Genomic DNA, 27,825 nt, shown 5'->3' with positions numbered 1-27,825 from the left:
TTAATATTTTATACACAAATGTTTATTTCTCAAATAAACAGCCCCACAAGGGGCTGGAACACAAGGAATGGAATCTAAATCCTCATCAAGGTGACTCCAAAATGAAATCTTTCCAGTACTCTGTGTAATCACTGTTCTTGGTCACTACTGGCTTTAACATCAAAATCAACAAGGACATGTTATTTAAAAATCATGCTACTGGATTTCTAAGCTCTGCCTCTGATCTGCTCTATGGTGATCTGCAGTATCTTAAAAATTGTACATCAGCAGATCTGAACCAAGTGTGGAATAGCTGTGCACTAAACACAAAAAACAAATGAGAAATAAAACTACAAGACATAATCAAGTTCGTAACGAATGTAGGTGTTCTTTTCATCATTGTAGATTCGTGGGTAATGTGCTATTAGAGCATCCTGTGAACCAATGTAGATGGAGTTATAGATCTTCCAGTACACATCTCTGACTTTTCTGGCAGGGTGAAACAAACCCTAGGAAAATAAAAGAAAGAACAGAACTTAAATCACATTCCAAGCAATATTCTCCATTACAGCTTTTAAAAACTAAATGTTTTAAAACTTTTAAAACTAAAACGTTAAAGGAAATTGCACTTTATGCATAGGAAGTCAAAATCCTAGCTGTTGCAAACACGTTCACAGCTAAATCTACACATAATGAGGATGCCTACCCCCCTCTTCTACCCCTCCCTTGCTAGAAGTAACACTGCAAGCTGCTCAAACTCAAAACCTTTAACAGCAGCTTGCATAGGGGAGCAAAAGGGAGAAGGGGAATGACGGAAGCCATTCTGCAGATACATAAGCCCTTCACATCCATCCAGAGGGCTCCACGATCATAGCTATGGCCTTTTCAGTTCCAACATGTGACTATTTTCACTTTAAAAAATTCAAGGGAAATCACGAGGACTGAGTCATGCCCTAAAATAAAATGATACCTTATGATTTAAAGTTTTCTAGCTGCTATTCTATCACTGAGATTTCATTCCAGTAGTATTTTTAATATCTCAAAGAACTCCCTTGCCTTCTTTTATACTCTTGTGTAATATTTAACGAAAATATTTTCTTCCCTAATTTCAGGCAAGCTTGTATTTGTTCACAGGAATCATCCCGAAAACACCTATAAAAATTGTGATACAAGGATTTATTCCAAAGTCTACTCACACACTATACATGCATACAAACCCTTCCTATACCATGATCCCATCCCTCACAGGAGTATTATGCATGGATTCCTATGAATTAAAGGGTAAAATGCCTTCAATTAATTATGCTACTAATGATCCTTTTGTCCTCACACACAAGCCCATGCAGGCATTTTTACTGAAGAAAATTTACCTGTAAACAATACTGCAACATTCGGCAAGGTCCAATAGCAACCCTCAGGCCCTCCAGTGCTCCCATAACTGCTTGGATGACATGAGGTGACGTCTCGAACACGTTGGGCCACACATAATTCAATAAGTGATTCAAAGAGTCTTCACAGCCAAACCCGTACACTCCAAGAGACATATGTTGCACTACAGCACTAGCTGTTTGTCTGTGAACAAGGTCCCTAAAAAGGAAATTGAACAGGCATGTTTAGTAGCTTGCTCCCTATTTATTTTTCTGATAACATGTTTTCTGTTTTGCCAGGCTGACAAAATGTGTATGTGTTACAACACCATGAATATATATTGGAAGTTAACCTATTTTGGTAACTGTTGTCTCTCCGTATCAAAATAGCGCTGTTCATTTTCTTGTTCTTTCGCTGCTCCCCTTAGCAGCGGATTCAACTCAGTATATTTGGAAGAGAATTACAGTTGGTTTTATTCATTTTAAATATTTTTTGCTGCTTCTCCACTATGAAGACTCCAGCAACTCACAAAAGGGCAACAGAATTCCACCACCATATAAAATAAAAACGGTATCAGAATAATAAAATAGCGGAAGCCAGCCATGAGAAGCACTGGATAATAATGTGGCATCTACATGATAATGCTGGTAACCTCACAGATTTTTCTGGTGAGGCATTCACAAATAACCTTGCCCCAGACATCACCTGCCTAATCTCTGAAGCCTGAGACATGCAGAGGACCTCTGAAGCAGATTTTAAAGACTAAGAAAATTCTTGTGTGAGAAGGTAGGCCTTCAAACACTCTGGACCCAAGCCATCTAGTATTTTATAGGTTAACACCAGCAGTCTGAGTTGTGTCTGAAACAGATTGGTATCAGTGTAGATCTTGTTCAAAAAAGTGTTAGTAAAACACCAACAACTGTAACAATTTCCTGGGCCCAAAGAGTGGCCTAACTACCGTCACCTTGCATAGACGTTCATCAGTCAAGAACAAGCAAGTGGAAAGCTACACTTCTCTAAACCCCATATTTCCCAGCCACAGCCATGTAAATGAAATTCAGTCAAGCAATGTGAGAATTGTTTCAGGTTGTTTTATGTATGCTGAAGAGCATAAGGCAGGATCTACACATCCCTCCCCAAGGCAATCGGAAAACACCTGGGATCCAAGAAAATCCGTTGCACTGTCTCCCCTCATCACTAGTCACCCACACAGGTTGTTTCTATCTTAACTAACATAGTTAATTCTGCTTTTAGAAATAATGTTTATGTGTATTATATGCAGAGAAAGCAAATAAAGATTTTTTCATTTAAAATTGTTTCTACTTCTAAGAGAGTTTACCATTATCCAAGCAGAAGAGGTGCATCAAAGTAAATTAAGATGGTCTAACACAGTTTAGCATTTACTTACCTGTCCATTAAAGCATCTTCAAGCAATGGGGTTACAGCATAAATGTAGTCCTTTCCCATTTCTCCAATATATTCAAAGAGGAAGGAAAGTGATTTTAAAACACCGTTCTGGACATTCAATTCTGGAACTCTGTATTCATTCATAAGTGCAGGCAGTACTGTGAAAGGGGAGCAAGTTTCAGCTACAATAGCTATTGCTACTGTAGTACACACTCTGTTTTGTCTTTCTTGTACTTTCAAATTGTTTAGCAGTGTCGCCAGCACATCATGTGGCCTGGAATAAGATAAAGCATAAAAAAACTTTAAGGAAGCATGGCATCAACAGACTAAGGCCCTTCGAATGGAGGCCAGTCGTACCTGTACTTTGTAATGTACGTAGACGGCACTATATATAAATATAACCAACTAAAATGCAGCCAGTGTATTATACTTATGACAATACTTATTTTGTAAGATCCAAATCAATTTGCTAAATTTTGTCCATTCTGTTTCCAGTTTTTACTCTGATTCTGCCTTCAGACCACACCTACAGATGAAATCATTGGATCAGATGATGCAAAGTAGGAAGATTCTGTATGATTACTTATCCAATTAATACCCAGATTAAGAGAGAAAGAGGAAAAAAGAATGTACAAGACTGGGCCAGGTAGAACAACCTTATCAACCCTTAACAAAGATCTTGTCACTGCTAACTCAAAATGGCCTCGTTCTCCTTCTTTGTAGTGTTAACCTTCCATTCTCTGTTAAAAAAACCCACCCAGACGTACAGGCAGTGATATCTAATGTTAGTCATACAGAGTAGATGCACTGCTTATACAAGCAATTAAGAAGATGCCCTTTTTGCAACAGCTGACCTTTGTTTTTATTGTATTTTTAATGTTTGATTTTTAATTCTATAGTGGTTATGGTTGTTTAATGTGTTGTAAACCACTTTGATGTTTTTAATGACATATTATTAAGATTTCTATCCAACCTTCCTCCCAGTAGGAGCCCAGGGTGGCAAACAAAAGTACTAAAAACACTCTAAAACATCATAAAAACAGATTTTTAATATATTTTAAATAAAACATATTTAAGAACATAATAAAAAGCAATCAGACACAGACTGGGATAAGGTGTCTACTTAAAAGGCTTGTTGAAAGAGGAAGGTCTTCAGTAGATGCCAAAAAGATTAACAGAGATGGTGCTTGTGTAATATTTAAGGGGAGGGAATTCCAAAGGGTAGATGCCACTGTACTAAAGGTCCACTTCCTATGTTGTAAGGAATGGACCTCTTGATAAGATGGTATCTGCAGGGGACCTTCACCTGCAGAGCGCAGTGATCGACTGGGTATATAAGGGGTAAGACAGTCTTTCAGGTATCCTGGTCCCAAGCTGTATACGGCTTTATACACCAGAACCAGTACCTTGAACTTAGCTTGATATGCAATAGGTAGCCAGTGAAATTCATTCAGCACCAGACTGACATGCTAGCAATACCCTGCCCCACGGTATACAAATATTTTTATAAATAAATAAATGGATTTAAGTCCATTTATGTGGATGGATCATGACTTAATTGGATATTATTTATAGTACTGGAAATACTTACCCAATAGCTTTTGCAATATAGCCAAATGTGTTCACAGTAGCTCTTCGAATAGCTTTCTTATGTGCTTTTAACAACTCCAGTAGTTCAAAGCAGATCCTCATCCACTCTCTTGCAGAAACATATTCTGCCCCCCTGGATAAAAACAGAAAAGGTTAAAAAGCAGTTGAAACTCCCCCCCAATCAGCTAATCCTATAAGAGTTGGCACTGCAATTTATTTAGGATTAACATTAGAACAAAGACTGAATTTTGAGGTGGTAATATATGCGAAAGCAATGATGGTAGGCACATGGCATGTATAAAAGATAATCTGCAAGTCTTTATTGTATAGAGTAATTGCACATGGGGAAAAAAATCACTATTTTACCTGTCTGCAATACGTCCAACCAGGTCAATGCAATTCTCCTGCACTTTTTCATGCCTGTTCTTTAAGATAGGTGTAAGCCTTGGCAGTAGGTCTTTAATTGGAGGAGTCATTTTGTGCATACCTATTCAATATAGAAAAGGATAGCCTGAGTTTCAAATTCTGTCTTCCAAATTAAAAACTCACTTCTTGAAAATGTGAAATACACACTTACCTATGACATTCACAATGGCTTTAAGTGCTCCAAGTATGCTGCCCAATACTTCAGGATATTCCTCACCCAGGTACTCATATAATACTACACCCAAGTGTCCCATCAATTTTTCCTAGGACAAAAAGAGAGCGGGAGAGAGAGAAGAGCTACTTATTAATCCAACGCCCCGAGATATAAATCAGTGTTTTAAAAAAAAGATCCACGAAAAGCTACCTCTTGACAAGTCTTCATGACAACTGCTGTACGGGATATCAGGTCAGCAGCTTGCTGTCTTACTTTGGCTGATTTGTTGTTCAAACGCCACAAAACTGTACCACAGATCTGGGGCAAGTATGGTTTAACTCGCTTGCCAAGAGCATTGACCACTGTACCAAAACCATTCAACATCACGGAGTCCTATTACAAGAAAGTGATAAATACAGTGTTTTAATATTGTGCTTTCACCAACATTGGAGGTTGTCTGACTTTATAGTTTTAGGGCCAAATCTTAGCCTGTCATTTCTCATGACTCGACAGCCAAGCACAATGTCAATTATCAGCACTGCACTCCTACATCTTATCAGTAGAATGATAAAGGAAGGATGAGAAAATTCTACAAGACTGGTTCCAGCCCCCAAACTGATATAATTTCCTATTGACACCTACTTAGCAGGGACAGATAATGAAGTGGGAGTAATTGACAGAGCGTTACAAGAACCTCAGTATCAGCTCCTTCAAAAGCAAGGGCAGGGTGGACCACGTGGTCTGGATGGTTTCTCTCTCCATCCAACAGATGACTAGCGCTGGTCATCTATTAGGCTGGGAATAAATACTACTTGGATTCAGTCATGTATCCTCTAAGGTCCATAATAACTGCAGTGATAGTAACTTATACATACACACACACTACCCCAAATTACATGTTAGAATGCTTGCGCAGATGGGATTTGAGCATGGGCTGATAAATTTTGAACACACATAAACATTAAACTCTGTCCAAGATCTGAAGTCTAGATTTTCCCTTTCCAACACACTTGGTGCTAATTATTCTAAACAAGTCCAGAATAGAAACTATGAGCATATTTATATACCTCTGTGGTCTGCTCTTGGAAGGCATACAGGATGCCATCAATAAGCTGTTCTTCCAGCTTGTGGTCAATATCAGCTGCACCCAGATTGCCCATGATCTTCTCAATTGTCTCCATAACCATTTTTCTGTACTGCTCAGCCTCATCTTTCAGATCATCTACAATCCTGGAAATAATTTCTGCTGCTCCAACTTTGTTTGCAAGCTCTACAGTTGTGTCAACCAACTGAAATACACACACACAAAACAGTTTGAATAAGCAAACAACGACCAGTTTAGAAACCTAATTTGATACCATTCCCCTCCTGTTTCAAAGAAACAGAAAAAAATGTATGTTTTAGGAATAAAAATCTGTTTGGGTGAGCAGTATAAATTTGTTGGTGATAAGTAGCATATCTGCAATCTTCAGGATTGCTACCAGCATGGAATAAGCCATGTAGCTTTATCTGAAACTTTTAACTGATGGAAAGCTTTTCCCCCTTTTAATTGTACTTGCTTATATTTCTACATGGATAACTAAAAACCCCAATTCTAAAGCCTGGATGTAATTGTTATGTTCAATGAGGCTTACTCTTAAGAGAAGCATGCATAGAATTGCAGCCCTAAAATTCTGGTTTTGGTGGCAATACTATCCTAATGCATGTGAATAGTTGAAACATAAATAAAATATTTGAGCAGTTACTGAATAAGAGCTGCCAATCTGAATGCAATTGAAGTTTGTATTAAAAATAGCACTACTATAAACAGCCTGTAGTTTCATAGTTTTTTTATATATTTCGCACCTTACAATATACATCACTTAGAGTCTTAGAGACTAATGTGAGGAGCAATATACAAATTGTTGAAATGAATAAACTTTCCAGTAATTTACACAGATTCAGCATTAACAGTTTCTTCTGAAACTGTTTTACAGCTACCAATGGCAATGCTTGGAAGTATTACTTTGTATCAAATGTTTCTAGCTATTACATCTACAAATCAGCTCAAAGCTTTCTCTAAACTAAAAGCCAACTATACCTGTCTGTAATTTCTTCTGTCCAGTGCCATTCTGTGCTGCCAGAAGTGCTTGAAAAAAGGGGGCAGAATTTCTGTTTTAATGTAGTTTGCTTCAACACCATCTGTGCCACAACACTGCTTTACGACCTAGAAAGAGACAAATAGCCAGCATAAAGCTTCCATTTCTCCAGAAGGAAAAAAAAAAGGTTATGTTGCTTAGAAAAAGTGTGATATGAGGCAACTAATAAAACAATATATTCAGGTTAGGATTGGTTAAGAACATGACCCAGGAAGCTTCTATTCAAAACTAAGCTGAAGCATGAACTAACTGGCTTACCTTAGGCAAGCCACTCTCTCTCTTGATCTCACCATCCCTTTCTGGTGAAAATATTGCCTTTCAGGATTCATGTCAAGGATATATATTAAAGCTCTTAGGATAAGATGCAACATAAATGCAAAATATTATGCTTGCTTTTATTAAGAACTTAATTTAACATAAGTTTTAAAAAGTACATCTCGCCCATCACCTAGAAGTGTAAGCTTCTTTACTTGTACACATCCAACTCTTTAAAGCCCCACGTAACAATTTGCAATAACATATAGATATTATATTTCTGAATACCTTCAACACAATCTTTTTCATTTCTTCATCAGGAGACTGGAACTCTCTGATAAGGATTAACATTACTTCTCTGGTGTAGTAATTGGCATACTCTGCATCCATAAGGGGAATAAGGTACCCAATAGCTTTCAAGAAGGCAGCCAGACCCTGTTGATATGTAATTTTTAAGAGTTAAAAATCAATCCTATCCAGACGTCTTCTCTTAAAGGCAAACTGACTGCACAACTCAGACTTACTTTTCCTCTGTGTTGACGTATACCCTTCCACAGAGGCTTTAGGACAGAGTCAAATGATTCTATACCATAGGGAGTTGCTGCCTCAGCCAAAGCAGCAATAGCTAAAGCACTGATGGTCCGTACTTTCTGTTGCTCATCGACCAAACCTGCAAAATAAATACATTGCTTATTCCTTATTTCAGATCCCCAACTGAAGTGAAATCAACAGGTATCAGAACACAAAAGAATTACTGCAGGTGATAGCCTGCTCACACAACAGCCATTCTGCTAGCAAGAGACCATTCTTAGCATAGGAGGGCAACAGCTGAATCCAATAGGTATCTTGTGCTTGTGAAAGATAATATGCAACTCTTAGCACTACTGTTATTATACTCAGTGAGAGTTAAGTTTTGGACACTACTGCTTGTGCAACAAGGTCAACTCTCAAAGTTCTTGTGCTAAAGTTACACTGGATCTCACACTAGTTCACTAAAACAAATTTGCACTCTCACTTTCTACTCTATAACAATACGTTTTTGGAATATCTTGCACTATTCATGTTCACACATCTTTGGAGTTATAAATCAAGTACCAATAAACGAGACCTTAATACGTCAGTGAGCATATCGCAAGTGATCCTAATGCTACATCCTAATGCAGCAGTGGTAAGCCTTTTTATCAAAGTGTGCCACAAACCTAATCTGAAGTATGGTACTGTAGTACTGTCATTCTAGAATATGCTACTCTAGTACTTGCACAACCACCCATGCCTTGGTGTAGATTTGTCTCTAGTCTAAACCAGGCATAACTGGTGAAAGGAGTAGTGTAGCATCAAGATGCAAGCAAGAACACAAGCCTGACTTCGTCATAGCCTCCTGTTCTGCAGCAGCACAGCTCTCCACTATCTTGTGCTACCTATACTGCAGAGCGATTCCCCCAAGGCTGAGATCTATGTCTGTACAGGGACAGAAGGGTGAAATTTGATATAAGCTCCCAGTTAATATTAATTATACAATCTGCTTTGGGGAAAAATTGAACGATTCTCCTCACCATTAAGCACACACTATATTGGTATGCCAACTGCTAGTCACGTGCAGTACTACAATAACCAGAATGCATACTTTGCAGATGGAGTTGAAGGTAACATGCATATTGCAAGTACTCCTAATTCTCCCTTCCACATTTTTATTTCACATGCACAACAGACTTTACTACTTCTCAAAGTGAACAAAAGTAAGCAATGGTATGACACAACATGATTTGTTATATGGCTCATTAACACTGAATTAACACACTGCCGCTATAAAACTTCATCACTGTGAAATTTTACGTAAGACACCTACCATGCTCAATAATTTCAACCAAACTCCTGAGATGAGGTAAAATGGCACAGCCCATAAGAATAGCAATTTGCTGCACAATCTTGATACCGGTGTGTCTAGCTTGCCAGGACTTCTTGCTTTTACACACAGCTTTCAAAAAGGGCAACAGAGAGGGAATGCCCAGAGCAGAGGCAACAACAGCAAAAGCTCGAGCTGTTGTGTTACGAACGTATTCATCCATGTTATCAATATCAGGTCGCATGGTGGAAATCATTGTTGCCAGACCAGCTGCCTAAAGAGACAAAAAGGAACAAACAATCTGTCATTGCAGACTTGCACAAAGCACTTCTAAAATCTAAACTGTGGGTTCTGGCAACACTGTGGTTGCCATACATGGAAGTATCCGGATTGTAATGAATATAGTAAAATTGTGCATGTACAAATTGACTTAAATTACAAACAACCAGCTAACATACTTGTTGCATGCTTTCAGGCCAAGTGTTCAATCTTTGCTAGTATTAAAAAGAAGTCATGCTGTGTTTACCTTAGCCAAGTTGGAAATAATTTCTCTGCCTTCTACCCTAGCATAGTAGTCTTCATCAATCAGCAATGGTTCAATGACCACAAGAATCTGAAAAAGGTTAAGCCAAAGTTAAACATTTCGATCGTACACAAACACAGTTTTAAACATGTTAACTTCAATAGTCCCTAGTCCGGGCTTCATTTAACCTGAAGGTTCCATGTTTTCTAATTTCAGAGAGAAGTCTTGTTTTGCCCCATCATTCAATCCACATTACAATTTTCAGTTATCCTTCCATTTGTGTACTAGACAAATTGTACTAATAAAGTAATGCCAATGGGTACTAATTCTACTTCAAAAATTGATGTTTGAAAGGCAGATTTTTGAAAGGCATTAGTAGTATTTAAAAAGACAACATTTTCCCGTACAATAGGGCCCCACTCATACGGCAGGTTAGGTTCCAGACCCCCACCGAAAAGCAAAAACCACCAAAAAGTGGATCAGCTGTAGCGCGGGGGTCTGGAACCTAACCTGCTGATCGCACCAGAGAAGATCAGCTGTAGTGTGCTACAGCTGATCTTCCCCTCTTCCAGCGCAATCAGCTGGAGTGTGGGGAGCTCCAGCCCCCCTCCAGCTGCTCGCCCTGCTGGCGCCGTATTAACGGAACGCTGAAAAATGGGGCGCTGAGAAGTGGGGCCCTACTGTAAGTGTGGAAAGAATATAAATATTTATAGCTATGAGCCTACAACACAGTAGGGGGTGCAATCATCTGTTATTCTGAATATATACATTAAGGGCTGATAAGGTGCATAATAATGTAAAATTATGTCCATAAGAATGAAATCACTACATTTCTGTGGAACAAACCTTGTGAACATATGGTCGGACCAAATCATCTAATTTGTACAAGATTCTATCAATAACTTTGACAAGCAAATGGCGCTCTTGATCTTCAAGAGTTGGTGACATCAGCAAGGGTAAAATCTGATTGAACAGTGGACCTGCTCCAAATTCACGAGCTTTATCAGTAATCTGTCGCAAAGCAGCCTATGGAAGCAGGAAAACATAGCATAACATTAGATATAGACTATTCTTCCATTTTAAAGCCCAGCAAATCAAAATCATACTAAAATAAAGAGATGCTTCTATGACATTTAACATTTCTTATTTTTAGATTTCTTTAAGTCATTCTTGTGAACAATCCTTTTCAGTTGGATAAATTTCATGTGATTGGCCAGTTCCTTATGACATTTTTAAATTTTTTTTCATGATTAGTGGTGATTTGTTTTTGCTGTAAACCACTTAGATGTTTTCTGTATGACATAGCACTATATATTTTTAGAAATACAAGACTATAGAACCCTTATTTTAGTAATGGGCTTATGACCACCATTTAGCAACAATCGTCGTCTTAAAACTAAAAATGTTTTCCAGCTGTGGCAAAAAAATATTAGAAAGTGTGTATAACATAATAAAAATCAGCAAAGTACAAGTCAAAAGACGAACCAAGCAAAAATAGTAGAAGAGGGGAAATGGCCTATCTTACCTTCCTCATCGGAGGGGTGCCATTCTTAATCTTCAAAAGCAATTTCATTATTTTTCTCTCTTTCTGTTCCTCTGGACTAAGTGTCGATTCATCAACATCAACCTGCAATTGATTAAAAGTACATTGGTTAATACACATTTACTTCAACTTCCATATAGTACAAGACAACACTGACAAATTAAAATCTCACCAGTAACTTGTCAAAGTACTGTATGTCATCTGGTTTTAGGAAAGGAAGATTTCCTGAAGGCTGGTCATTGACACTCTTCATGGTCCTATCTTCAGTCTGCATGTGAAATCCAGTCATACCACCCAGAGGTGTAGGAGTTGCTGTAAGTTTACGAGCTGGAGTACGAATAGGGACATAACCCGCTGGAGGAGGGAGAACCTAAAATGAAAAGATAAGTGCTCAAGCCAATTATCATGAGATCAAAACTATTAAACACAAATAGCTACCTGGCACCATACTATCCCCAGCATTTATTGTCTTAGAAGCGGCACTTTGTAGGTTACTGCTCATGGCCTTGCTCAGGAAACAGCTCTGTCCGATCTGCATGAGCTGCTAGCCCCGAGACAGCTGGTATCATTTTTTAGTTTCTTGGAGACGCCCCAGAAGACGCTACCAGACAGTTCTGAAATCTTGCCCAATGCACATGCACTGAATTTAGCTTGGGCTATGCTGTTTCTCCAAGACTACTCTTAGGGGCACCTTCCCATTTCTTCTCTGATTAAGTTGTTCCAGAGGTGATGACACTGGAAAGGCTCTTGGCCAGGGTGAGTCCAGCACCCCAGACTGGAAAAGCTGGCCATGCCTTATGTAGACTAAAGGCCAGGCTCCCGAAAAACTGTGGAACTTGTTGTAAGCACAAGGGTGTTTTAAGTCTTTTTCCTTAAAAGCACCCCGCTCCCCAATACAAGCCACTTCTGAAACGAAGAGGAGACTATAAAAACAGACTGAAACATGGCATGGCAGGAAGGGAAAAGGCCCAGAAATTCAAAAACAAAAGTCAAGTTTGTCTGAGTTACTTCAAATGCCTTGGGTGAGCTTAAGAAGCTTTTTGGGTTCTGCCCCAATTCTTTGAGACCATTCATGCTAGATTTTTAAAGCAAAATTATAAAGGTTTCCTCAAGGCACAGCCGTGAGAACTATTAAATTACTATGAACAGAGAAGAAACAGGAGACAGGTCCTGATCCATATAATATGTAGACACTACTCAAAACATAGACACAGTTTAAGTCGCTGAACAAGGCCATATGGCACCAAAAAAATTATTTCTGCAAAAATCTTGCATATAGAACAATCACTGAATATCAGGAAAAGTTCCATAAGGTAAAATATTTGGGAACTACTATTCCTCATAGATATTGCACATTAGAAAATTATATGAATTTGATCCCTATGAGTGAAACAAGTGTATGTGCACATTAAAGTTAAGACAGACCTTCTGCAAATTTATACCAACCCTTCATGCGATGGCTTGGGCTTATTTACTTACCCTGTATCCCTCAGGAAACATGGCATCCAGCTCTTCATCAGAAAGAGGCCTATTTCTTTCATCTATTTCTCTCTCCCATCGCCATGCTTGGAGCTGTTCAGGAGTCATGCTCATTATGTGACCTTCATTGAAATCAACAGAAGATGTCAATATCTACATGAAAAGAATTTCCCTGTTCAAACATGGAACACTGAGCCACATGCATACATCACTATCATATACAACCAAGCTTCAAATTCAAATTATTTAAGCTGATAGACAGTTGTGGGGCTCATTTTAACTAGCCTTGCATTGCAGTTCAATAATAAACAGAGTATGCCTGAAAAGTGCTTTTCTATTTCATTTGGTTGCTATTCAGCAAAGATGGTTATATAATAGCATAAATGCATAATATGTCAACAGATAAGAAAATATGACGATCCAACAGCAGGGAACAAACAACAGCTATAATCTTCGGCCATATATGGAAGTTGGTACAACGTAGTATGTGGAACTAACTTCCAAGTAAACCTGCTTATGCTTGGGCTATTAAACAATCAAGCATACCTGGTGTAGGGGTTGCCATATTCATAGCTGGTGTACCAATCGGTGTTTTGCCAGGTGTTAACACCGGAGTGCTCCCACCCATCTGGCTTGCAGGTGTTTCATCCCAACGTGATTTTCTTTTACTTGCTCCAGGGGTTGGTGTTTCACCAATGGAATCGCCACCTCGATCAGTACGAGGAGTTTCAGCCCAACCACTCCCATGTCCAGGTGTATCTGGAAGACAAAATCCAGTAGGTTCAAACTTATTCCAGTGTACAAAGAGAGACAATCCATTCTGAAAGTGAGAACTCACTTCAGGTTTCAAAAACCTTTTTGGAACTTGTCTTTTCCCCAATGTGCAAATGCAAACATAAACACCATTATTAGCAGACAAAGCAAGTAAATCTGTATTAGCTACAAATAGCTTTGCTGGATCTTTGCAATCCTTATATCAGCTTTAATTTCACGGGCTGGGATTCAAGTAGTTACTTCAAGCACATCTGAGGGGTTGCATCTACAAAAATGGAAGTTCTGAATTTTTTTCCTTTGGACAGAAGAGAGACACACACATATCTGTTGAAATTCTCATTACTATCACAATTAGGTTTGATCACAGCTAAGTAATATGGGAGATTGCTACCTGAGAAATGGGCATCCAGAATGCCCTTTTGCAGAACTATTTGAGGTTCTTTGGATTTTGGCTTAGGGTTTTATGTGGCTCAGCAAGCAAGTATCAAGAAGTAAGGATGATACAAGTACAGAGCATTTGAACACAATGGCAAAAATCAGATTAATGGGATGGAAACCTAAGGTATCTGAATCTAGAATTTTCAAAGCACGTTTGAAAAAGCCAGCTCTTGAAGTCCACTGAAGGTAACACAGAAGTTCCAAAAATATTACCTCTTTCTGTTTTGGGAGTCTCATCCCATCGATTTTTCCGTGCACTAGAAGTTGCACCTCCATGGCCTGGTGTTGCATGACCAGGTGTATCACCACGGCCAGGTGTTGCAGCACCTGCTGGTGTATGACTCGGAGTTGGGTCCCATATTTTAGAGCCAGGTGTTGCTCCAGGTGTCTCACTACCCTTTGCACGGCCAGGGGTTTCATCCCATCGCAGAGATGGAGTATGCCCAGGAGTCTGTAAGATAAAAGGTAGTTTATTTTGCACTACTTGCAAAAGTACTTAAGACTGCAAATTGCTTGGATTCATCACTAATTTTAGAACTCAATCAACTATCTTTAGCCAATAGTGGTAAGCCTCATGCAAACATCACCGGTTGTCTTTTTTCATTTGGCAGGTCAGACTTTGGTATATTCATTTGCCTTTGTTGCTTTTATATGCATCATACTAGAGCAGCCTTTCCCAGTGTGCCTCCAGATGTTGTTGGACCACAACTCCCATCAGCCTCAGCCAGCACTGCCAATGGTCAGGAAAGATGGGAATTGTGGTCCAACATCTGGAGGCACACTGGTTGGGAAAGGCTGTAGTAGAGCATTATATTTGCTGGAGAGATCATATGACAACCTGGTGTCCTCCAGTTGTTTTGAGCGATAACTCCCATCAACCCCAGCCAAATGATCACCAGGCTGCAGAACACTGCTATATGCGATGGGTCCACTGCATATTTTATGCACATGCCTGGTGTTAAAAAGAAAGGGAGACATGGAGGGGTGTGAAAAAGGGAAGCAAACCTTGTCCTGAATATTACCTGTTCTCTGTTGCTCTAAGCCGAGGTGAGTAACTTTTTTTGGTCCAAGGGTCATGTTCAGAGGTGGCCAACCATCCAAGGGCCACACACCAGCTGAGTTGCCACTGAGCCCTCACGCACACTTGCGCACGCAGGCAGGCACACACCTCATAACCAAATCAAGTACTGTGAACAGGCAGCTTTTCTCCACTTTATGCAAGTTAACTGCCAGAGCACTCTCCCTATTAAATTGCATACGAGCAAGAAAGACTGAAGCCCCTGAAATGGCTCGGGGGGAAGCCCATCCCCATCAAGGACTCTTGCAGTAACAGGGCACTTGCTGAGCACTTGCTGAGCAGTTGAGATGCCCTACCAAAAATCCATGTCTCCATTAACTTGCATTTGGGTGGGTGAGGGGGAAAAGTCTCTTTCCAGCCCAGAACTGCAATGGGGTGGTAGATGGGGGTCTGTAGACCACTTCAAATCATTTTGCGGGTTTCATCTGGCCTGTGGGATAATCACCCTTGCTTTAAGAAACTTTCTTACTGCTTAGTTCACTTCCTGCACTGGAAGTAACGTAGTGGGCAAATTGCTTAAAGTAGTGGGAGCACACAGCGAGGTAACTGGGGGAGATGGGGGAGTTAGCTCTAAATGTGCAGACTCATATCATCTCCCCTTTAAGAATAGGACAGACCCACCCAAGAAAGGTGCACAGCTGTCTTGTTATGTGAATTTGGCATGAAGTTACGCAAAGTTATACTAGTGATCAGTTGAGGGAGGCCTGCCAAAATGATTTAACAACTGAATCTATTTGGATTATGAGAACTATAAATTTGCACAAATACTTCCCATTTCTAGGGTTTAAAGAAAAGGACTCCTTATGTTGTGATCCTAAGATACCTTCTGGAAATAACAAAAATACTTAAATAGATTTCCTATTGAAATCATGATCCGGAGCCTGCAGCTTCTACTTAGGTTACAGCAGATAGTTTTGAGCACACAGAGCTCTTCTCTCTACTGTAATGAATGAAAGAGCTCCTATATATAGTTTTCTTCCTGAATTCACAGCTGTGTACTTGGGAGGCCAACAAACAGTAAGAGGGCTAGAAATAGATGGCATAATACCTGGTAGGAACTCTCATAACACAATTTATGAAAAAAGGATAGTTAATGAATACTTTTTTCTGGAAGGGCTGGAGATATAAATAAATAAATAATTTTTTTTAAAGGTGTGTTGAATGACAAGCAATGGCTTGCGCAACTCCATAACACAATGGCTTGGGATAAGCATCCACTACCTTACCTCAGCTTGATCCCAGCTCGATAATTTCTTCGGTGTGGCACCAGGAGTCTGGTCAGCTGTTTGATCCCAACGCCGTTTGCGTTTTGATGGTGGCTGGGATGCGGCACCATTGACGACTTTAAGTTCGCCAGCCTTAGCCTTTTCTGCTAGTTGCTGCCTAATTTCCCTCTGTTAAAGATAAACCAACAAATAAATAATTTATTCCTCCACTACAGTCAACTAAAAATAAATTCCACCCCTGAGCTAGTGGCGCATTTTCAAATCTTTTTATCTACACCATTTCATCCGCATTTTTGTTAATTTGGAAGATATTCAGTAGGCTATTCCCTAATAGCAATCCAATTTTTTCCGTTGCTGTAATTTAATTCTGAAGATGAGTACGTACCAGTTAATTAATACTAAACAACGTAGGCAAAATTAGAACAACAAGTAAAATCTTGCAAGGTATCAACATACTTCATTGAACATGGTTTACTCAAAGTGTTCCTGATCCTCCAAATCAGGGCATGCGGGATTAGGAATGTGCTTTGGGCTCACATGCTCAGATTTCATAAATTACTCCCTGATTTGTGGAAACCACTGTTTGCCATTATATTTGAACTAACAATGGTTTCTACTTTAAAACAGGATTGCAAAATGTAAAAAAAACCCCCACCAACAGCATATCTTCAATAGTTCGTCCTAAATTGGAAGAACTAACTGAATCTAAGCGTGGGAGGGAGGAGGGAACCCAACGCTGATTCCTGAACTTTCAGACCATGGTTTGGAGGACTGAGATCTTTATGAGCGAACTGATCCAATGACTATACCAAAAGATCTACACAATTAAATGCTTACTTCCTAAAGCCTTTTACAGATTTTCCACATTGACATTCATGTTTTACTATATTAGTTGAATTCACAATACCCATTCACTGAATTGTATAATGACCTATATTGTACTCTGAGAACGTCATTGGCAACCAGGGCTGGAGCCAGGTTTGAGGGGACCCTGACAAGAGTGCCATCTGCTGGGTGCCTTCAATGCCCACATGGGACCTTACTGGCAGCAGCATTAGGATTTACAGTGGGCAGTTGTGAGCCGGCCACCATTTAACTTTCCCATAATGCTTTGACATAGTGATGCTCCCAGGGTTTTAGGAAAATTTTAAATAGCTGAGGGCTTAGAGATGCCCACCCCAGGTTCAAACCAGATGAACATGTAAGTGGGTCCAACCCAGAGGAGGTATCAGCCCTTGGCAGCTGCCTGACCATGCCGAATGCTGATGCTGGCCCAGATGGCAATGAATGGAGATTAAAATTTAGAGTAGAATTTTAACCAACCTCTTCTTTTGTTAAGTGTTGTTCACGCATAACATCCATATATGTTCTGGCATTCATTTTAGGATCAGGTGTCTTCCCTCCTGCAGAAGAGAACAGCAACAGGACAGAAGCATAATAAGTACAGGAGAGGATGAAAAACTGGCTTTTAAAACTGCCCTACTCTAGTATTATGTTATGCCAAAATCAATTAATTTTACTGTTTTGACTGAATTTTTTAAAAAAAGATTACATGTATCTTACGTTTATTCACTTTGCTGATCAATTTAACCTGTTTGAACACAAACATAACTACAACAGTTTAAAACAAATATTTTTAAAGGAGATAAGAATGATAAAATGACAGCACAGTTAAGTCTTCAGAAGTGATGGGTTCCTGGGTTGCTAATCCGGAATACGTACACTTTCGTGCCTTTGTCTCCATCAGCAGTTCTGACTTCAAGCAGCAGAATAGAAGCCTAGAAAATTATCTCTTTACCATTAGTAACACTTTGGAAAGATATTTATAATCAACACATTACCTTGTTCAAGCTGATAAAGCTTATGTTATCTGACTATGAACTATTGTAACCCTAGATAATAACTCTAAATTGTTTTATCATATAGACCAGCGTATAGACTTGATGAATCTGGACAACCATTCCCAGTTTCTCATTTTGTGGTGACATGTTAAAGGGCTTCATTTGAAGAACTCCCAATTTCTCCCCCCACTGATTCTGAAGATACAATTACATTGTGAGTTGATTGCAATAAGCTATATTTACCATTAAGATACTCACAGGCAATAGTATTTTCCCACATTATAAGATATACCAGTCTATATCTTGAATTTATTCTATCTTTAAATATTTTACAGAAGCCCAACTATATAGTAACAAACTCATAAAGGAAGCACTACTCTTCAATGTGCAGATTGGCTATACGGGTAGTATAGCATTACTATTTAGGACAAAATAAAATTAATACATTTTCTATGCTGAAGATCAATGCCCAATTGGCAGTGTCATTCTGACACTAGCTTTGATAAGGACTTTCCTTTGGGATACTTTTTCACCATTATCTACACAGGATGTGTTGAACTGCACCCTTAAGAATGCAGACAGGACTGGCATATAGCAGTACTGCTGTAGGAAAGAAATTAAGGACAGTTAGTATGGGCCTGTGAATTCTGACAATACATGTTTATATCAATGACAGTTAAGCAAGTAAAATCCATATCCCTATTAATTCATGCAGGCTGAAATGCTAATTTACAAAAACCTGCAACCAATTATAGTTTTAATCAACAGGTGCCCTAAGGTTCCTTGTCAAGCTGACTCACCTGAGGAAAGTTTCCATTAGGCCCACTACTGCCCCTTGCACTACCCTATATTCTAAAATAATCAGAACAGACTTGAACTATTAAAAAGTATCAAAGCCTCTCCATGTTACTTTTGCTTCATGTAGCTAAATTTCCTACTGAGAATAAACTGCTATGTTTGCTAGTTAGCATTTTAAAAGCAGTAATTCTTATGTGTTCTAATTTTGGATCAATTTTTTCCAGTAAGCTGGAAGATTCTTGAGCACTAAATATACAAGATGCTCAAAGTATAGTATACACAACCCAAAGCAAAAAGAAAAAAGAGAAACCTTTAACCCTTTGTGTTTCTATGGCAATGGCTCATTATTTTCTTGTCCTTCTACCTGGAAAGAAAATTTGTATTATAAAAGATGAACAAAACGGCAAGCTATGCTTTCAACCAACTCTTAAAGTTACAAAAACTAAAAATTCCTGAATTTATAAGCATGCCAACAGAAATCAAAGGGCTAAAGACAATTTTAAGGGAACAAAACTGGTAAGACCCAGTGAAGAAGGGAAAATAAGTTACCATCTGCAAAAGGATCAAGACGCTCAGGGGAAATAATCATCATCCGCCTGCGGTTTTTATATTCATCTTCCCGATCTGCAATCTTTTGTGGACGATGTTCAGCAAATGGATCATACTAAGGATCAAAAACATAAAATATGGTTTTGTAAATGAACAATATAAAAAGAACATTTTGCCAAGGTATTCTATTTTCTGGCATCTTAAAGAGGAAACTGCTTCAGATGAATGAAGATGGTGTTTCCACCTCACCACAGATCACAGCATGATTAACTACTATTACTCCATTTATAAATTAATTTAGTTTTTACATCAAAGACAGATAACCACTGTTCCCCTGAAAACACTTCCATAAAAATATACTCTTATATATTTCATAGCTGCTGTCTTTCGCCAAATCACCCTTAGTTTGAGAAGGATTTTCCTTTGGCATGTTTTGATTTTTACCTACATGGGATTGGTCCAGAAGCTTCAGCTGGTGCAGAATGCTGCAGCCAGATTGCTGAGTGGAAGACCTGGACACACACAATTTACACCTGTGCTGAGGGAACTGCACAGTTTGCCAATCAGGTACTGAGCCATGTTCAAGGTCTTGCTGTTAACATATAAAACCCTGAACAATACAGGATCAGTTTACCTGAAAGACTGCCTCCCACGTATAGACCTGTAAAATCACTTAGATCACCTGGCAAAATTCTCCTTGTGGCACACCTCTCCACAAAACATTATAGGGTGGTGACTCAAACAGGCATTTTGCTGCTTGCCCCTGTATAATGGGATGTTCTTCCCTCTACTATGTGTGAAGGAGCAACCATCGCTTGCTTTAGACCTCTTGTAAAGACATCTCTTTTTACACTAGTTCCTGTTTCATATGCTTTTATATTACTGTTTTATTGGTTTTAGGCTGTTTTTAATGACAGTGTACACTGCTTAGAAATTTTAATATTAAATGGTTATAAATGCTTTTAAATAAGTAAGCCATGTTAAACAATAAAATTAAACTTTTAAAAAGTAAGTAGCACACAACTGCATTTAATAGTTTACATAACGAATTAATCAATCATACACACAGTGTGTGAGTTTATGTGTGCAGACACAAATAAATAAGTATCTCGCACACCTCTCAAGGAGTATTTTGTCCCCACCTTCACTCTCAGAAATGAACGTAGAAAGCCTCTATATTCTCATTGTATTAACACACTGAAAAGCTCACCTGTTCAGTTGACTGTGGTATGTCATTAAGCAATGCCACCGGTGCATGGTACCCAGGCTTCTTCTGGCCAAGCAAGCTTGTAGAAGAGTAGTCATCATCATCCTGTACAAACAAAAGCATTAAAGATTTGCTAATTAATTGTTTAATTTTTGTATTTAAATTAATCATTAAACATTTTTGGGATGCAGGACTTCTTTGCATACTTTAAATGGACATTTTGGCCTGAAATATAAATCTCACATGTCTTTTCATTTAAGAATATCTGATTTAATAATATCTGAGATTGCAAAGCCTAGAATTTCTATACTATGATAGAATTTTAGTTTTGATAGTGTCCTGTTTTGATAGTGTCATGTACTTACATCTTCTAGTTCAGTCGCTGCAATTGAAGTTACATATCCAGCAAATCTACTATCACTTCCACCATAGATCTCTTGATCATAATATCCTGTAGAATCAAGGCCCACTCCCTGAGCTTCATCAAGGGCAGCTTTTTTGCCTTGAATTTCTCGGATCTGTGCTTCAATATCTGTGACCAAGGTTGAAACACACAAAAATATTTGATTATAGAAAACCAACTTTACAAAGCAATGACCAAAGGTATTATAGCAAACATTTCCTGAGCTTCTCCAATGCCTGTCCAAATAGAAGTCTAGAAACTGTCCTATTAACACACACAGCATATGTAGGAAACAATTAAGTTAGGGGTGGGAAACATTCCAAGGGCCACATTCCCTCATAGGTAAACTTCATACATGCCAGTGGGTGGCTCAATGGAAGTGACTCTTGCCTTTATACAGTAGGAGACATTCAGTCACAAGAAAGTCAGGTTTCTACACCCTAATGCTGCATAGATGCCATACATTTAACGCATATTACTTCGCCAAAGAATCCTGGAAACTGTAGTATGTGAAGGCTGTTGGGAACTGTAGCTCTGAGAGGGGTGAACTATGGTTCTCATGATTCTTTGGGGGAAGCCAGGTGCTTTAAATATATGGTGAGGGCATAACATAGGGGCATGGCTTGGGAGAGAACCAAGGGCTTGACAGAGCAGCCTGGAGGGTCATAGTCCATCATCAAGCCTGAGGTTCTCTGCCTCTGCATTAAGTACCACAAGGAATGATTGAAAGAGACCAGTATGTTTCGCCTGGAGAAAAGATTAGGAGGAGACCAGAACCAACGGATGGAAATGGCAGGGAATTAGATTTGGGTAAAAACATCAGCTGAGACTAATGATAAGGACTATTCAATAGTGGAGCAGATTGCCTCTGGAGGTGATGGACTCTCCTTCATAGGCAGTAAAGCAGAGGCTGGACAACCATCTGTTAGGAATGTGGCAGTTGCATCCTGTATTGCAAAGTCTGAATTCACCCAGGAGTTGGATGATCTCCAAGATCCCTTCCAACTCTATAATTCTATTAAAGTTTAATTGACACTTTTTTCAGCACAATATATTGCCTCACCACTGGCACTTGTGCTATGATGGGTGCTATTCAACATCTATATGAAGCTGTTGGGAGTGGTCATTAGGAGTTTTGGAGCAAGGTATCAGCAATACGATGATGACACACAGTTCTATTTCTCCATAACATCTGAATCAGGAGAGGATGTGAATGCTCTGGATCGGTGTCTGAATGCTGTAGTGGACTGGATGAGGGCCAATAAACTGTTCTTGAATCCTGGGAAGATGGAGGCTCTTTGGGTAAGTGGTTCCCATGGGTGGGAGATAGGCAGGTTACCTGTTCTGCACAGGGTCATTCTCCCTCTGGAAGACCAGGTTCATAGCCTTGGGGTGCTCCTGGATTCATCTTTGTCACTAGAGGCCCAAGTATCCTCTGGGGCTAAGAGTGCCTTTTACCAGCTTTGTCTGGACCATCAGTAATGGCCGTTCCTGGACAGGGTTAGCCTGACCTCTGTAGTCCATATGTTGGTAACCTTGAGGCTGGATTACTGCAATGCGCTCTATCTGGGGCTGCTCTTGGCCCTGGTTTGGAAGCTCCAGCTGGTGCAAAATGCAGCGTCCAGAATGCTGGTGGGAGCATATGGCCAGCAACATGTGACACCACTTTTAAAACATCTGCACTGGCTGCCCATCTGCTACCAGGCCAGGTTCAAGGTTTTTGCATTAATTTACAAAGCCCTACATAACTCATATCCCAGCTCGATCACTGAGATCTTCTGCAGGAGCAGCTCTGATGGTCACCGAGTTGGCGAGACTCATTTAACATTGATGCGAAATTGAGCCTTCAGTGTCATTGGCCCAGTTCTCTGGAATGCTCTGCTAACAGAGATTCAGCAGGCGCCTTCTGTTTTAACTTTTAAGCACCTGATGAAAACCTTTCCGTTTCGCCAGGCTTGTGCAGGCAATTAAGAACATGCTTTTTTTGCAACTGACCTTTGTTTTTATTGTTTTTGTTTTTTTTTTAATTTTATGGTGGTGGTTGTTTTAAACATGTTATAAACTGCTTTGGTGTTTTTAATGAAATACCAGTATACAAATATTTTTACAAATAAATAATAAATAAATAGGCAGATCCAACAAATCCTGTGAGCTTTCCTGTAGGCCTTCTAAAAATACTCAGCTAATACAATATGTATGGAAGTGCCTGTGTTTGCATATTGCACTAAACCATTATTTAAGCACAATATAAACAAACAGAGATAAACTGCAGCAAGTCATGTGCGCTTCCTTTCTCTTCCAGGATATATGACAGTTCTGAAGGTTTTGCTTCCACTTTTGATTGGTATTATTTTTACTAAATTGTTACCCAGCCCTTCCTCCCAAAGGAGTCCAGTGCAAACAAAACAATACATTATTTGATTTTTTATAAAACAAACCAAATACCCAAATATCTAATAATTTCAAACAGTATTCAACTAAATAATTGCACTAGCACAATGGAACCTCCCCACTGTCCCCAAATCTACTCCTGAGAGTTGAAGAAACCCCAGAACAGATTTAGGGGGTTCGTACGGGGAGAATGTTCCATTGTATTTATTTTTCTGAGGTATCAACACACACCTCTTCAGAACAGATATTTGTACAGCTTTTCAACTGCATGTGCTTCAAGAAATGACACTGACGTGCTTCCTATTCCTACTGTATATGCCATCTTCCAACACAGATAGCTGAAGTCTGTTCACAATATAAGACAATTTTAAGGAGTCCATGTTATATGTTTGTCCCTATGTTAAAACTATGCACTTTGGCAGGGATTCATGTGGATTCCACCTCCCGCATGATACCTAGCACCTGAAATCCATACCTTCAAGTAATTACCCTTCAACAGTTTGCAAGTGCAGCTGAAAATTTAATATGGCCAAAAATAATTTTTACATTCTCATACAGCTCTCTGCAATAAAAACCTTTTGCAAGTTGAAGAGCCAGATACATCTGAAGGTAAGCAGATGTACTGAATAAGGAGCGACCCCACTAGACCCCATTTTACAGGTGCACCATTCACACACCACAGCTATTCAACTTAAATTTAGTATTTAATGATGTTTCCAGCCTACACACACAAATATTAAGCAGCAACAGCAAACTATGGCTTGGGGATATGTAAACAGGCCTTCAGGAGTCTTGGGCTTCCTCCTTCTCCCAAGCACAGCAACCCCTACCACCTGACCCTAGTCTGATGCAGAGCAGTTTACTTCACTGACCAAATAGTCAAATTTGGCTTTTGTGACCCAGTATAAACCAATATCATAAACCACAATGGTTGCAGGATGCCTGAATACAGCCACTCTGGCATAGATCAGAAAATTCCTAAATCATGTTTTAGTAGGTTCAGTACTCCCCTTCCTCTCCTCCATGCAAGAGAAGAAAGCCCTAACTTAAGTTCCCTGATTTCAACAGGTCAATTCAGAATCTAACTTAGATACCACCCTGCGTGTGTTTTTGAAAGTAATGGTCAGGTTGGAATTTAGCTACCGAGTCCAACAATACTATTTTAATGACTCTGTTTGTTCTTGGCTTGCACTTTTAGGAGAGAAACAAAGAAAGAACCTGCATATGTACATCACAACAAGCCAGGTTCCTGCTTGTTTCTGGTTTGTTTCCTGCCGTCATGAGTGGGGGGAGGAGCAAAGTGGTTATGCACATTCAATGACACTTCATTTCAAACTATGGTTGAACGTGAACCAGGCCAGAAAACAGAAAGATACTAATTGGCTACAGAGCTAGATTCAAGATTTTACTACTAGTGTTGTTGTTACGTGGCTTCAAGTCGATTACGACTTATGGCGACCCTATGAATCAGTCCTACATGATACCACACCAGGGTATCTGAGAAGTTCACTCTTCTCCTACATCCCAGTTCAGTCATTTAGATCTGTGGATGAACACCTCTTGATGGTCCAAACACCCCTGTGGCAAAACACGCTGTGAATGAGGCATGTGCTTTCAGCATTGTGGCAGTTCTCTGGAATTCTCTTCCTTTAGAAGGGAAGTTTGCCCCAACATTATGCTGATGTTTGCTGTAATTTTCCTTTTATTTCAAGCCTTCTCAAATTCCAAGCCTTCTCTTTTATCTTTGGAGTTTTAAATTCTTAATTTTCCTTAATGTTTCAAGTACTGTTTTATGATCAGTTTTATGTTCTATACTTTTTCTGTACACTGCTCAGACATTCCTTGAATGTAGATCCGTTTATAAATTCTGAAATAAAATATATACATGTTCCTTATACATTCTGAGGAACCCTATATCAGCCTCTTTTTTCTACCAATTTCTTCCCACACCAGCCATGATCACAGGGGGTCTGGTCTGCTGCATACAGTACACCTTTGCTTGCCACAGCCAACACTGCTTCAAAGGTGCAGCTTTCTACCCAAAATCAGATGTAGATGTTTTACTCTGTCTTATCAGCTAAAAGTTGTGCTAACAACCAAGTACGGCATAATTAGTTCACACTGAGGTACCAGATAATCTGCCTATCTAGATGTTTTCCCACACACATTATGGAGATTATGTGCTGAAGGGCTTGTATGTTATTAAGGAGTCTACCAAGAAAGCAACACATATATTAACTGATTTTATCATGCTGTTCTAGGGCTATATCCAGCAAGTGGTCCCGTTAGTTCCATGATTTCCATCTGTGCAACAGGATTTCATCTCCCTCTCCTCTCTCTCTGTCCCCACCAATTTGCTCCAGAGGGTGGGGTGTGGGGAACCAGACAACAGATGGGGGTGCACAGGGAGAGATGATGAAGAGGAAGTTCCATGTGCAGGTGGAATCTCTAGTTCAGAAGTTCAACTTACCTAGCCATATCCAGAGCTGGAATTTTATTTTTAAAATAAACAAAAATGACTGACTAACTTTGAATTGTGCAGTATCCCAACTACTGAGAACACTGCCTCTGACAACAATCAAGAACTATTTAAAACTGTTTTTATACTAAAGCTGAGATTTCCACATTCAATCTCTGCCTAGCAATAAAAGTAAACCCATCCAGTCTCAACCATAAAGTTCACTATGTATTAGGTTTACTGTACCATAAATTTATATATTGTTTTTATGCCTTACTGTTAGATGTGTATTTGTAATTTATAATTACACAATGAAACCCTGAGGCAACACATGACGTGCCAAGATCATGAGCATATAATGAAGGGGAAACATAAAAGAAAAGACAGTTCCTAAGGCTACAAACCAATACGTATCTACTCAGAAGTAAGCTCCAATGGTTCACTGGGACCTACTCCCAGTAAATGTGTATTGGATTGCAGCCTAAGACTGCAATCCTAAGCACATTTACTTGGAATAAAGTTTTACTGTAATCAATTGGACATTTCACAGTAAATGTGTTTGGGATGAAATGCAAATCTACAGAAGTCGTATCTTCACAGAGAAGGTCTCTATATTAAACCCTGGTATTGAACCAGAGATGGAAGAGCGTTATAAACCTGCTTAAACTGGAAGAAAGGGAAGTCAACCCTTTAATAGTTATTGCATTTGTGGAAAAAAAGCAGTGGCCAGTTTCCTCTGCTACAGGGTTCTATCCCCACTGAAGTGAGAATGCGATCTGTTGTTTTTACAAGTTTATTCATTCTGTTAGTTTTATATTCATTTAGTCAAATCAATATATTACTAATTATTCCATTACAACGTTGCTGCTGATATGCATAAAAACTAAATTTCAAACATTAGATTTGGTCGACGTCCTTGTATGAAAAGCTGCTTGCCAAACTGAAACATGATGTGCCCCTTGGTGGAGTCACAATCTCCTCAGGACAGCAAAACCACTGGTATTTCTCCAAATATACCAATAAGCTTAGAAACACAGACCACAAAAACCGCATACAGCTCCTACACAAAGCTTGTAGGAAATCACCTTATAAGAACACTCTTCTGTCTATCCCACCTCCTCCCTTTTGCATCTCTGATAGGTTCCTTTGATAAATGTGTTTCTTGTTATTGTTGGGTCATATGGCTTCCTCCCTTTGAAAACCCTGAAATTTAAGCAATAAGCTTGTCCCATAAACATACGTGCAATGGCTTTCACAAATTGGGTCAAATGCCAAGAAGAAATTGGCCGTGTCTGTGTGTGGGCCAATTTCCTTCTCGCATTTGTCCTCTTTGGCAAATATCACAATGACACACGCTTTATACCAAAAAAGTAATATTCAAGTTCGTGTCGTGTGTATGTGTGTGTTGGGGGGGTTGACGGCTCACGCTGGGCTCTGGTGCCCGAAGGGCTTTGCCCGTTGCGCTCGCTCGCTCTCTCTCACTGACACACACACACACGCTCAACACTTCCTTTTGCAGAGCCTTCTCTGGGTCTCCTGCACTAAGCCCCGAGATCGCAGAAAACGCGGGAAGGACGAGGCGGCGGCGGCGGCGAGCGACTTGAAAGGAGCGTGGGCAAGAGGAAGGAAAATATCGCACAGCGACGCCATTATGCGCAGGCCTAGCCCGACTACGGCACAGTACGCTGGGCCGCCGTTGAAGGCGAGCCTGTCCCTCTGCCCCCCCTACGCACCTCCCGGGCCCCGCTGAAAGGGAACAAGCAAAGATGCGTCGAAGGGCGGGCGCCAAACGTGAGGCAGCGAAGGCCAACCCTCGTTCCTTACCTTCGTGAGTCTTGGCGATCTTCGCCATTTTGTGGAGCTCGAACAAACACAGCGAGCGAGATGGAAGGAGGCCGCTGCGCTCCCTCTCTCGACAACGTCAACTTCCGCTATCGGGTGGGAGGGAGGCAACAGG

General features: G+C 39.7%; 1 protein-coding gene across 3 annotated transcripts; it reads right to left on the bottom strand.

The window, feature by feature from the left end:
• SF3B1 (splicing factor 3b subunit 1) lies at positions 1–27,825 on the bottom strand. 3 transcript variants are annotated; one of them, XM_061608142.1, is made up of 25 exons: positions 27,693–27,817; positions 20,982–21,148; positions 20,620–20,721; positions 19,410–19,524; positions 17,545–17,624; positions 16,222–16,389; positions 14,131–14,368; positions 13,252–13,464; positions 12,706–12,827; positions 11,399–11,596; positions 11,209–11,310; positions 10,530–10,709; positions 9,687–9,773; positions 9,164–9,434; positions 7,842–7,987; positions 7,606–7,752; positions 7,005–7,130; positions 5,992–6,213; positions 5,135–5,317; positions 4,922–5,033; positions 4,711–4,831; positions 4,346–4,477; positions 2,756–3,028; positions 1,350–1,566; positions 1–488 (listed from the first exon to the last, which is right to left on the bottom strand). In XM_061608142.1, exons 1-25 carry the CDS (start codon positions 27,718–27,720, stop codon positions 330–332), a joined length of 3,909 nt encoding a protein of 1,302 aa, XP_061464126.1. In that variant the 5' UTR covers positions 27,721–27,817; the 3' UTR covers positions 1–329. The 3 variants fall into 3 exon arrangements, with proteins under 3 accessions (XP_061464126.1, XP_061464127.1, XP_061464128.1); XM_061608143.1 differs by lacking the exons at positions 19,410–19,524; positions 20,620–20,721; positions 20,982–21,148; positions 27,693–27,817 and adding an exon at positions 17,944–19,196; XM_061608144.1 differs by lacking the exons at positions 1–488; positions 1,350–1,566; positions 2,756–3,028; ... (15 more) ...; positions 14,131–14,368; positions 16,222–16,389 and adding an exon at positions 17,944–17,999 and having other exon boundaries at positions 27,693–27,825.

This window comes from Rhineura floridana, chromosome 2, assembly GCF_030035675.1.
Source record: "Rhineura floridana isolate rRhiFlo1 chromosome 2, rRhiFlo1.hap2, whole genome shotgun sequence".
NCBI lineage: Eukaryota > Metazoa > Chordata > Lepidosauria > Squamata > Rhineuridae > Rhineura > Rhineura floridana.
Note: the sequence above shows the minus strand (reverse complement) of the source record. Positions and strands in the feature narration are given on the sequence as shown.

Excerpts from the sequence above, each read along its gene's own strand:
- SF3B1 (XM_061608142.1), bottom strand. The coding sequence starts at position 27,720 with ATGGCGAAGATCGCCAAGACTCACGAAG. Across the intron at positions 7,131-7,605 it reads TGAAAAAGATTGTGTTGAAG|GTCGTAAAGCAGTGTTGTGG; the intron begins GTATTCAGAAAT and ends GTCTCTTTCTAG. Across the intron at positions 4,478-4,710 it reads GTTGGACGTATTGCAGACAG|GGGGGCAGAATATGTTTCTG; the intron begins GTAAAATAGTGA and ends GTTTTTATCCAG.